Below are 13,078 nucleotides of genomic sequence, written 5' to 3'. Positions count from 1 at the left end.
TAAAAAAAACTGACTCAAAAGTACAAACTTTGGCTCGGAGTGGTTTGCTGGCCGACGGGGCCTTCGGCAATGGTGGAGGCCGCTGCGGCGATGGGAGTGGGCCCCGGGCATTTTTGGCGGCCGGCGGGGGGCTTTCGGAATGCCGGCGTGGCAATTTCGGGTGGTTGGTTGGCGTGTCGTGTTTGCAGAGCGTGAGCTAGCTAGGGTGCGAGGAGTCTGAAGCAGTGGGGACTTCCCACACGATCGACGCCATGTTTGTTTACAACACGTCACATGTAGGAGAAAAGAAGCACTTGATATGCACACCTGAACCTAAAGCACAGAACAGGTAATCTTGCCTCATTGGAGTGTTTTTTTTCATTATCGGTTATCTGAGCTAATATGTTTTTATGTTAACGAATTTATCGGTATGACTTAAATCACTTGTATAGGCCCGATAATTATTGGTCCGATATTTATCTTCCACCCCTAAGTTGAAACTGCAACAAATGAAAGCATTCCAGAACAAACAGAGAATCACAGAAAAAACACAAAATCTGGCTTACCAACAAGTTGAGGTGATCCCAAGAGTTCATGCGTGTAAAAACTGGGATTTGGCAAGTTTCATATTTAGCATGAATTTGCAACTTCAGATTTTGTAGGGGGTTCAGCAAACCTTTTTTAGGCTTCCGTTTGGTATCCCCTAAACTGGCACAATGTAAGATTGAATACAACTTTGACAGTTTTGAAAAATGGACTAAATGTCCACTTTGACGGTAGAATCAAACATGACATGACAGGTAAGGTTAACCATAACGCCATACTGTAAAAACATGGCCATTTTCGGCCATACATGAAAGTCATGATTGAAAACCATACTGCCAGTTCTCCCAATATTTCACAATGAATTCATCCTACATCTGTTGTAACCACCAAAAACAATACCTTGTCTCGGCTTTTCCTGTGTTTCCAAAATGGGAAGATGCTGTAGAAGAATAATCTTGCCCAGCTGAAGACTGCGTTGAGACACCAGACTAGTCTGCCCATCCTCTCCAAAAAAAACACTCCTGTACTGAATCACTGCAGCTCTTCCTTACAGCTTCTCTCTCTTCCTGCTTTCGCCTGCCCTTCAAAACCAAAGGACCAGACCCGAGAAATCACGGAGACAATCCGAGCCTGTTTGTTGATCTAATCAAATAAATGGCGCATGCATGGCTCTTCGGATCTCAGTGCCTACGTAGGTTCCAAAAAAGTGTGTTGGAGGTCATTCCTTAATATATCCTTTCCTCTTGCCAAGCATCCTCACAGCATCAATCCATCCTCTCCACTTGTTGGATGATGCAGGTCTTCCATTTGCGGCATTAGAAAAAAAAAGACGACAAAAGTGGGAGGCGGCGGGGCGAGTCGGGCAAGGTGGGAGGAACTTAAAGTGATGAAAAAAGGAGGAGGGGTTTTCAACCTAATCACTCCTGTTGCGACGAGCCAGAAAGCAACAGCAGCAATGTCAAGAGTTCACTGACATTTCATCCGTTATTTGAGCTCGAGTATGAGATTCATCTACCATTTCGATTACATTTTTGAAATTGTGGTTGATGGTGGATTCCCGCGTATTCGCAACCCTGCAAATTCTTGTTGTTTTTTTCAGAAAACAGGCTATTCTTCCTGTGGAAAACACATACCATTGACTTTAAGACTAATAATTACTAATAATAATACTAATTAATACTATTATTAATTAGAATAATACTAATTACTAATAATAACTAGGTGATAATCCAGGTATAATATACAGCATACTTGTCCCACTGTTAAAAAAAGCCCACATTTTTTACATTTACCGTGCGTCTTTATGATTCATGCTTTTTCGTCAGCGTTGAAATTTCGCTCTTTGTTCGGCGGTCCTTGAACACACCATAGTTGGTGTCAGACACAAAAGCGAAACTCTGCCTCAAACCTTACAGCAAAGTGAATACAAGTTAATATATGATCCGAAGTCCTGACTGGAAATACAACAGCCATGAGTGTGGATTGTTTTTCTCTAGCCTGCTAGCCTCTAGCCTGACGACCAGGCAACTGTTCATCAATCATCTTATATTATCATTCACTATTGATGAGTACCTATACATTTTAAAATGCGTTACGTATTTTAAAGGCATATTAAAGAGAGGCAAGGGAGCAGCAAGGCTCCATATCCCAGTATATTCTGATGCTTTAAATTATGAATAGACAGCATAACAAGACTCATTTTGTATTATATTACCAGCCATACAATTACATCCTAACCAAGTGGCTACGATTAATGTTCCAAGTACCTCCTACCCCCCAAACATTGATCCATTGCACCCAGTGTTCTGAAAGCTCGGCTAATGTGAGTGCATGGCAGAAATCCATCGGGGATAAAATCAAAACTCATTTCATTAGCGATGCAAAGAAGCATCATTTTGTCTTCAGTCAGCAGATGGGAGCTTTTTTTTCCCCTGTCACATCCGTTTTTAGTTTGGTTCTTTTTAGATTCTGATTTCACAAAAAAAGCTTCTAAAATGTACTTTTAAAGAGTAAGGCATTGATTGCACCTTGTTTTAGAGCAAATATGATGCCGCTCTCAATTTTGAACACATTTACAACATGCTTTGTGTGTGTAGGGCCCTGTGAAATGTTCTATTTTTTCCCAAATTCAGGTTTTATTTTTTTCCAAATTCTGCATTTTTACAATTCTGTTTAATTTTTACACTTAATTAACCAGCATAGTGTGTGTTTTTTGACTCAGTGAACAAAATGTCCATTAATTAAATGCAAAAATTCTTACATTTATGGATGCAATATATCGTTGGATAATTCTGCCCGGTAATTCAGACGCAAATGTAGCTTGGCTACCTTATTTCACTCACAACTTGCACGTCAGCGGGCATCGTAAACCGCTGGCTTACATCAACAAGCGGTTAAAAGACAACACGGAGTCACACACACAGTCCCACTAGCATGCTCTGCTAAACTAAGCTCGACCCAGCTAGTTTCCATTCATGCTCCGTAAGAGGAGTTTTTCCACCAACTTTCGCTGGTGTTTCAGGCCGCCGTATCGACATGTTTAATTCGGGAGGGGGGTTAGTGTTTGTCATGACATTCCGCCGTGTTTGAGCGGTCCGCCAGGGAAACAAACGTTCCTTCTCCTCACAATGATAGCATTTCTTTCACATGATGAACATTTCTGTGAGATTCCGCGTTTAACAGTAGGCTACATACCGTTTTTATTGGCCAATTCCGCGATTCTGTCAGTTACAGTAGAGTATTTTCTTAGTACAGTAGTTTCTTAAGATCGTTTTTTTGATTAATAGAGTAATCGGTTAGGCCCTCAACGGACCGAACCAATATGACCCATACACAAACAGAAAGTGGTTTGGTCCTCAAAAGAGGAAAAAATGTCCATCACTGTTTTCCAAAGTCAAAGCTGATGTGTGTGAATATCTTGTTTTGCCTAAAACACAAAGATAACAGGTCTGCTTTCATGGATGACTGTGGAAATTAAAAAATGTTCACATGTCGGAGGCTGATATCGGAGGATTTTTACATTTTTTATTAATCAGATGCCAAAATAGTTGTCAATTAATTGAATAATCGATTAATCATCGATCCCGTGATTAATTTTTGCAGCTCTAATGTACTGTGTTTTATAACTGCCCAGCAGAAGACGATCCAAACTTGTCTAGCTATGATTACTCATACAAACAAAAACATCACGATAAACAATCAATTATAATAAAGTAATGATGAATAACCAACAATTCCACTAACCACAATCACTGCCGCTTCAAACTGACTTCTTATAAAATAGCCTTTAAATCCCATCTGAAATTTGTCTTTAACTTCCTTTCAGACCAGCTCACTAAAATATCTGACAATAACGACAGTGTGATTGATTAAAAGAGAGGGAATATTTTGAGTGACTTTGTGGAGGAAGCAAAACCCTGACCACGCACAGCTAAAAATGACAGCACTCACCAGCAAGACGGACATCGTAAATCCTCTTTTTTGCAGATCCAAAACTGGTTCCTGGTCACAAAAATGATGTACTCGTCTCTGAGACTTTACAGTGACTAAGAGAGCCCTGTAGTCTGGCCCTTATCCTGACGTACTTCCTGAGCAGCATTGTTAGCCAGAGGAGAGGAAACACAGCATGGAAAGCCTCTGTCAGGATTTTAGAACACGGAAAGCACAAATACCAGGAGATGGTGTTCTCTCTTGGTACACAGTTTTTTTTCTTTTTTGGCCAGTACTACTTTGGCCAAGGTCAGTGCTTAAGCTGTATTTTCACTTGGTCAAACTCGGAGTCTGCTTCCTGGACTGCGAAGTCAACAAATAAAACACACCAGATGCATGTGTTTGCACCTTTTTCCTTTGTTATTTCAACTTCATGCTATTTTTTCTCTTAATATTATGACTTTACTCTCTTACTAATTAATCTTTATTCTTGCAAAATTACAGCTCTTTTTTCACATTTTTGCTGTTTTTTTTTTTTATTTAATCGTATTTTTAGAATGTGTAGATGGCCAATAAAAAAAAAAAAACAGTCACAGGCCGTAAATTCTCCCTGTGATGCACTTTCAACATTGCTGGTCTACATTAGGTAATTTATTTCAAATACAAAACAAAATCCTTCCCAAATCTGAATTTCTGAATAAAAAAATATATTAATTACTATTTTAGAGCCCTGACGTACAGTGGATTTGTTTTAGCATCTTTAATGCACAAAATATATCAATGTGGCCCTAAAACCTTTCAATTTTTCTGTACCGTGACCTGGAAAAGTAGGTACCGAGCTGTGATTACGCCGCACTGCTACAACCCTAGTATTTATTTTTCTTCTGTTATATCCCGCTTACTCATCTCTCACACCGTATTGCTATTCTTTCCTTATATTTCTCACTAGTCTCTCAATCAACTCCTTCCGCTTCTTTCCTCTTTTGTCTGTCTCTGTATTTAGTGAAAAGGAAAAGAAAGAAAACAAGATGATGTTGCTTCAGCTGGCCAGAGCAACAAGTGGCCAAATTTCTGCCACCAGGTGGATGTGGATGTCAACATCATTGATACATGCATTTAAATGTCTGGTTGGAATAACAACATCACACCTGTCATCATCATAAAGTTAAACAACAAAAAAATAAGGTGGCATTGTTGAGACAGAGAAGCAAGGTGAAAGTAATAAGCGTCTACATCTGCGGCTTCCAAAGTGCGGCCTGGGGGCCATTTATAGCCAGCCGCAGTTTTTGTTTTTTATTGGCCGTGGCACGGTCTAAAAATATAATTTAACAAGAAAGCTAAAAAAAAAAAAAAAAAAGAAACAGCAAAAATCTGCAGCGATTTTACAAGAATCAAGTCAAAATATTAAGAGAACAAAGTTGTAATCTGACAAAAAGTCTTATTTTCTGAGAATAATGTTGTAATATGGGGAAAAATAATATTATTTTAGTAGTACAAAGTTGAAATGTTAACAAAAAAAGAGGGTTTTTAAAAGTTGTAATATTATGCGAAACAAACTAAATTATGAATGTAATTTTTGGAAAATTAAGTTGCAGCAAAAAGTTATGATTTTATGAAAATAAAGTCAGAAAAGAAAGAAAATTTACAAAGAAGAAAGTTTAAATAGTTGGAAAAAAACAAAACAAGAACAGCAACAATTTAAAACAAACAGCTGAAATCTTACAAAAATAAACTGAAAATATCAAGAGAAAAAAGTTGTACTGGAACGAGAAAAAGATTTACGAACAACATAACAAAGTTGTAACTTTTGGAAAATGATGTTGGGAATAATATTATGGGAATAAAGTCAAAATATTATTAAAAAAAAAATGTGTGAGGATTATTTAAGACGAAAAATACCCTAAAAATATTTGTTGAAATCTAAAATAAATATTACAAAAAAAACAACAGCAAAAATGAAGAAAAAAAAGGCAAAGACTCAAGTTCATACTAATGATACGCTTTTTCACCTATATCACAAAGCTGAGATGCAGTTTTATATAACTTCTTATCTACATGTGTTGCTTTACAAAATATCAAAGTGGCCCTTGCATCCTTTCATTTTTCAGTATGTGGCCCTGGGTGGAAAAAGTTTGGACATCTACGAGTATGGGACAAAACGCAAGGCTGACAACACCAAGAAAGCACATGACTTAAGGAAGCTGGGGAAAATTTCAGGCACTTGGAGCCATGCAAATGTAAGCACGTGATGTTCCTTAATGCAACTTGTTAAGCGTGTCTGAAACAAAGAAATATATCAACGTAGTGCCTGGATTGCACAGATTTGATTGGCTGAGCAGTATAACATCAAATGCAATTGGTCAGTGTGGATGTGCTGATCCTATAAAACCAGTACCGTAAAGTCTAAAAAAGCTGCACTGATCAAAATAAAAGCTCCCTGTCAAAACATAAAGTACTTCAATAATTTCTTAACTATAGATCCAGATCCATACAGGACTAGGCTTCATTCCATATAGGTTTCATTCCATATTGGCTTCATTCCATCAAGCCTGCCAAAGAATAGCGCTTGTTGTGTGCTTATATTTTAACATGGAGGGGGTTATGTTATGTTTCATTGTTATCGCTCATTTAAGTGCTAAGCCATGAGGGAGGTCTCTGTGATCACTGCTGCCAACAGGAGTGTCTGAAATGTGTGTACTATGTGAATGGCACTCCCCAACATGTGCGATAAGATCAAGGCAGGAGCTGAAATTGGAAGCCTGAGTTGCATGAGCTCACGCTTGACATTTGTGAGAGAGCCTCATGAACACATTGTTAGAAGGAAAGAACTTGGACAAATAAGAGAACTGTCTGCCCCCTGCTGGTCTCTGTTCAGCGTCAACATAGTCGAAAAATGAAGCAATCTATCCCTGCCTTTGGTAAAAAGCCATCATGTTGTCTATTAGGATGAATCTTTGCAGAATTACCACATGCAGTATCATTTTACAGTATTTCTATTGTTCTGTCAGACAATAGAGGATTTCTTTCTTAATAGAGCAGTTTCTACCACTACAATCACTGCAAAAGGCATGCTGTGAGGGTAAACATTCCAAGTGTGAATGTGTGGGGCGAGGGTGACAGGTGGTAAAAGCAAATGTCTGGATTATGTGCACAAAACTTTTAAATCAGACTATAACAGCATTAAATGTCAGTAGAAAAATAAAGTTAAGACCATGTAGTCAAGGTATAATCAAATGTGTTTTATGTCCTTACGACCCTAAATCAATGGTGTTTTAAATTGAACTCATCTGAAATCTTGTGACAAACAATAATTAAGCACATGGACATTTGATTTTCATTTTCATGATACAGTATTTTGAAATTAACGTCATATTATACAGTATAAGTAAAACTAATACAACAGAATATATTTCTTTTAAACATGATTGGTGAAATATTTTGGTAAAAAACAATATACGACATGAAATGTCTAAAATTAGACTTGAAGTGTACCATATCAGGGAAAATGATTAGAACATTGTTCCAGATCAATTGTAGGAGAGGCCTTCTTATTAAGGTCATGTCTTTTAACTTGACAAGCCCTACAAGTTCTCATTAGTGATCACGATTGACTGCAGCTGACAGTATCCCTTTGACAACATTAAAGGATTTGTCACTCATCGGATCAAACAATATTCGGAACACTGGGAAAGTCCAAGGAAGCACTAAGTTGTAGATTGAACAAGTTGGGTAAGTCTTTTGGAATGATTTCTACAGTAACAACTGCTGATTCCAAGATCATAAGTTCAGACAATTGTACGTACTTAATGTGCCTGAGAAAGGATGTAAAAAGTCTCCAAAATAATTTGAAATCAGGACTTCTACTGAATGGATGGAAAATAATTTGGGATATAGTATGGGAATAGGTGGAGATCAAGTAACAACTGCCAACGTGCCCACGTCAGGCCGACGTAATAAGTTCAGAGTAAGAGCAAACCGCAAGACTGGTGAAGGACGGTACCGGCTTGACCATCACTGAAACCATCAGCACTGGCATGGAACAGCCAAAGCAGCTTCATGGGGAAGAACACCTGCAGACATCCTTACTTCTGCAAGACACTAGCAGGTGAAGGTCCCCAGCTATATCACTGGTACCACCCCGCTACCAGACATTGTCTTTGTGTCTGAGACCACCAAGCAGTTAGTGCTACCAGAGCTGACAGTCCCGGGGGAAGACCACCTGGAAGAAGCCTTTAAAGAAAACTTTCCAAGTGCACGGGACTGGTCAGCAACTGTCAGCAGGCAGGACAGAGAGCAAGGTGCCAAGTGGAAGTTAGATGCAGAAGTTTCACAGCCCGTTCTTTGGCCAAAGCCTTCAGCAGTTTAGGCATCAAAAGAGAGGGAGAGGAGAGCCTAAAGCAGTACCGAAGTGGCAGGGAGGGCCTCGAGATGGCTGTGGCTCAAGAGAGAAGATCCATGGTCGCAGCCACTTAGATATCTGGTCACAAGCCAGGGTCTGATCAGGCTTAGCTGGGTCACTTGGACGAAGGTGTATGATGCTGAAAGACCCAATGATTCCACCAACATCATTGAAAACGTGACCAGAGGCATTAGCAGATGTATTGTTTGCGGGGACTGGTTGAATTTCTGTGAATTGGTACAATTGCACCATTGTAAAATTGTGGGGTGTCTGAAATATCATCACAGGGTCCACAGGAAGCTCAAACTAAATGTTTATGCCATCAGAAAGAGCCTACACAACTGTGATTTTCAGGGGAGATGTGCAAGAAGAAAAACCCTACTGTCGAAAAACATATCAAGGCAAGACTGAAGTTTGTCACAGAACACCCAGACAAAGACCAGGACTTCTGGAACAACGTGCTTTGGACAGATGACGATGGCAGACAATGACCAAGGAATAGCTCAAAATAAATGTTCTTGTTGTCATTGTATGATTACAGTACGCAAAATGTTATTCTCTTGTTGATGATCGCTGTCTTAAATTAACCTAACGTGGATGGTTTTAGACTCTGGGTGCCTGCCAAAAACCCATAAAAGCACAAAAAGATCATGCAAGCGCCGCACTGTGAGGGCCAAGTTGAGATTTGAACCCTGAACATCCTGGCTGTGAGGCAAAAGTGTGAACCACACTGCCCATGTGACAGGTGGTCAGTTCATATCTTGGGTATATGTGGATAGTTTCACTTTACAATATATTTAATAAAATAATAATACTTCCAAACAATCATATACTGTATCATGCAAAGTGTAAGCCACTGAGTCTGTGTGGATGTGTGTGTCTACACCCTGCCTGGCAGTTTGTGCCACAACAAAGCTGCATTGCTTGTCAACACCAACTGTTGCCCATGGTGATGGCATCCCCCCATTAGTCGGGCATTATGCATTTTTTGTGCTTTGTAATTTATGCTTGACTGGCAACAAGACTGTGTGTCCAACGTATGGCTTCACGTTTCTCCCAACCTTTATTGGAATTAACCAACCGTGTTCCACTCAGCATGGAAGCTTTTTATATGTGTTTACATTGGAATCATTCTCTACTTTAGAAGAAAAGAGCTTCCCCTTTGCCAACATGGTCACATTTTTCTCACAGAGAGCACAGGACAAATTTGTCACAGCTTATCAACTTGTTCGGCACTGCCGGGGGACTACTACCAGGCCACAACCCAATGGTTAGGGACCCGTGGTTTAAAGCAACTTTTCGAAAGCCACTCCTTGGTCCCTAAAGTCGCTGAGTTAGTCACAAAACAATGCTGCTTTTTGCACCTACTGTCGGTCAAATGTCACTTTTACCCAGCTGCATTTGGCTGCGGTTGGACAGGCTGTTCTTACAGGAAAAAAATGCGCTGACTTATAAAATGTTTTAATAACAACTTGCGAGTCCACAATCGGCTGCAAAATATGCCACTCGTTTGGCCACAGTTGTGAAAGACAGATTTTTTTCATTTTTCTTTCTTTTCTGCTCTGCCTTCCACTGGTCAAAAACGGCTATGACTTACCCAAACAACAACAGTTTATAGTTTCACAGGCATTTAGGCTACTTTCAGAATCATGCAAAATACACTGAAGGCCCACTGGTACTCTCAAGGCAAATTAGTAGTATATTGTGTACTGAGAATTGATATACTGTAACTCCTAAAATGTTAAATGGTATTAGGGGATATATTGAGGTAATGCAATATGTTATTACTTTTGCCTGGGAAAGTCTATCTGGAACCGAAGAAAGTGTATTGAAAAGATTTTTTTGTCTGATGACTTAATACCAAATTTGTATTTAATCTGGGGTAAAACTGTCATGACACAGGAGCATCATTTATGAACCAGTTGTTAGAATCTACATTCATTTTCAGTCTAGGTACCGGTCAACAAATCATTGACAGTGACAGCAAGCGATCTGGAGTCACCACGGCAGTGACAGAATTGTTATTCTTCTTAGAAGTCAGAATGCCATCATGCAAGCAAGTGTACCAGCATGCATGTTATTTTTTTCCTAAGGCCCTTCATTCACCTCAAAACAGCAAAAAAAAAATGTTTTGATTTATGTCAAATTTTCTTTTTGATTTATGCCAAAATTTATGCAGCATTTTATTTTGTTTTATTATGTGTTTTGTCACTGTTTTGAATGAAAAGTGTCACGTTCTGGTATGGTCGTGGCCCCTAGATGCAGAGACGGGAACCCAGGTAAAAGTCTTTAATTATAACGAAGGTTGCAGAGCAGAAAAGGGAAACTTGCAGAAGGCACGTAACATTCACACGCAAACATGCAATTGAAATTCACAAACATGCAATGATACAACAAAGGGAAGACGCTACCAGCAGAACTAAATATAGGAAACGCAAATTAGCGCCAGGTGCATATAATCAGAAGTAAAGGCTGCAGAACAGAACAACACAAGAAGTATTACCAAAATAAGAGCAGGGGAGCCGGAACTAAGAAATAAACAGTCACGCAAGCTGACACGCAGGGCATGACAGAGAAAGACATTATATTTTGAATGATATTATGGCCTGTGGCTTGACCGACTATAATAAATGGACCTTTGACTCACTGAAAAATGTCTCTGTGGACCGTTAAGATTAGTACCATATTTTCTGCAATATAAGTCACATTTTTTTCATACTTTGGCTGGTCCTGCGATTTATAGTTAGGTGCTACTTTATAGCTATATAATACTATATGCTTTTATATGCGGCTCCTGCCATTCAGTGATAAGGAATGAGATCGGGAGCTTGGTGAACTTGCTTACCGATAATGTGCCTGTTGGACTCGCTGGTTTGTTATGTTACTTTAGCCTATTCAGCCTCACAGGTATGTTTTTTATGCCATTGTGTAGCTGAGTAACTGTTAATGTGTTACGTTAACATCCCAGACACCTATTCAGCCTGTTGTTCTGTGTTACTGTTTAGTTCAGTGGTTTCCAGACTTTTTACAGTTGCGTACCCTTTCAGACATTTGACCTGAAGCCATGTACCCCTTACTCCTGCACATTTAAAAAACATAAACCTTTTTACAATCAGCAAATTCATGTATTTTAAACAATACCACTTTAACTAAAAATAAATTAAATATTTCCAAAAATAACATAAATCAAGGCACAAGAAACACAAATGTATTCTTATATAAATATGTAATACATTAATTATCTACTCAGAGATGGGTGGAGTAGCCAACAAAACAATTTTCATTTAACAGTAATTGTTACTTTAGAACACTTTTACTCAAGAAAAAGATATGTGATGTTACACATATCGGTATCGGCTGATGTCGGAATCAAAAAATGGGAGTTGGATAATATTGGCATATCGGTTGTTGGCAAAAAAGCCAATATCGGACATCCCTAGCTCCATTCCATTTTCTCAAAGACGCTCTCTAATTGACGCAGTGTGTGTCATCTCTAATGTTCGTGTTTACGTCGACTCTTTTCCTACTTTGTCACACCTGCTTCAAAACAGACTGACACTCAGACAGTCAACACATTCCAGTCACCTGAGATTACACATTGTTCATTGTCTCGTCTGTTTGGGTATAATTTCAGCTTTTGTATACAGAAAGCCTTTGGGATACTGTCATTAAACTCCCTGTCCGTGGATGTGAAGTAAATGTACGGCATGCCAATGATGCTTGTGAAGGATTTCAGGCACGTGCAACACATGTCCAATATCAAGACCAAGGGTGTGATTTAATTAAACATTCCTCGACCCGGTGCAGTGGGCAGGACACGCCCACTGTCTTAACAGGGATCAGGACAGGAACGTGGGGCATGTGCAACTTTTTATGGAAGGCTATAAGGTTTCTACTGCTTTTCGACTAATAATAACAACATAGCAATTGTGGAGAATGAACTGCCCACAGGCATTCTATTTCTTTTAGTATTACATTTTAATTGCCAAGGATAATATTATACTGTACAAAGTAACTCATCCTCTGTGAGTAATTGTAACAATGAAATATAACATGAAGGGAAATTATCTCTTAAAAGTCCACTGTGAAGCCACATTCCATTGTAAATACCAATGAAAGTGTGCAAACCTATACTTTCAAATCACAGTCAGGGCCAACTTGCCACAATGATCTGCCTCAGCTTGTTACAAGCACTGGTGCAAAACAAGGAGAGAGCAAAAAAAATCAGGGGTCTTTCTTCCTGTGTGTATTCAGAGTAAATGCAGCATGTCAAAGAGGGATTTATTACAAGTCAAAAGAAAAACATTCCCCCAATGATGAAAACATGATTGGGCGACGTGGGTAGCCCGGCCTAACTTCTGATCCACTGTCACAGTAATTACCCTTTGAGCCCTGTGGCACACAAATATCCACAAAAGACACATTTTGTGCAAAAAGAATGCAAGCTAGGAGAGCCAAGTTCCCTGTCCATCAATTGGAAGCCCTGTGAATGGCTACCAAGGACCCCAGAGTGAGACTTTGTGGGATCTTAACCTTGCTGGAGCAAATGTCCCTCTGTCTTGCCAAGTATTAGGGAACAAAATCTCCAACCCCCTTCATACACATTGGGAAATATCAACAAAACTGCAGCAGCATAAAAGCCACATTCATAACACACAAAGCCACACTATGTGGGCATTATGGTTCTCAACTGACTGTATTATGTTACACTAATGTCACCAGGCT

General features: G+C 39.3%; 1 protein-coding gene across 7 annotated transcripts in view; it reads right to left on the bottom strand.

Moving 5' to 3' along the window:
- Positions 1-13,078, bottom strand: part of tns1b (tensin 1b) — a 172,390-nt gene that overhangs the window by 153,560 nt on the left and 5,752 nt on the right. The window contains exon 1 of one of the 7 annotated variants that reach the window (XM_054786475.1): positions 3,976-4,105. The exons of 5 other annotated variants lie outside the window; for them this stretch is intronic. In XM_054786475.1, coding sequence (XP_054642450.1) covers positions 3,976-3,990 — 15 coding nt within the window. In that variant the 5' untranslated portion in view covers positions 3,991-4,105. Of the gene's footprint in view, positions 1-924; positions 1,044-3,975; positions 4,106-13,078 lie in introns of those variants that run through there. One more of the 7 variants, XM_054786470.1, reaches the window with a different exon arrangement.

The sequence above is a fragment of the Dunckerocampus dactyliophorus genome, chromosome 9, assembly GCF_027744805.1.
Source record: "Dunckerocampus dactyliophorus isolate RoL2022-P2 chromosome 9, RoL_Ddac_1.1, whole genome shotgun sequence".
Lineage (NCBI taxonomy): Eukaryota > Metazoa > Chordata > Actinopteri > Syngnathiformes > Syngnathidae > Dunckerocampus > Dunckerocampus dactyliophorus.
The sequence above is the reverse complement of the archived record's forward strand: the minus strand, read 5'-3'. Positions and strand labels throughout refer to the sequence as shown.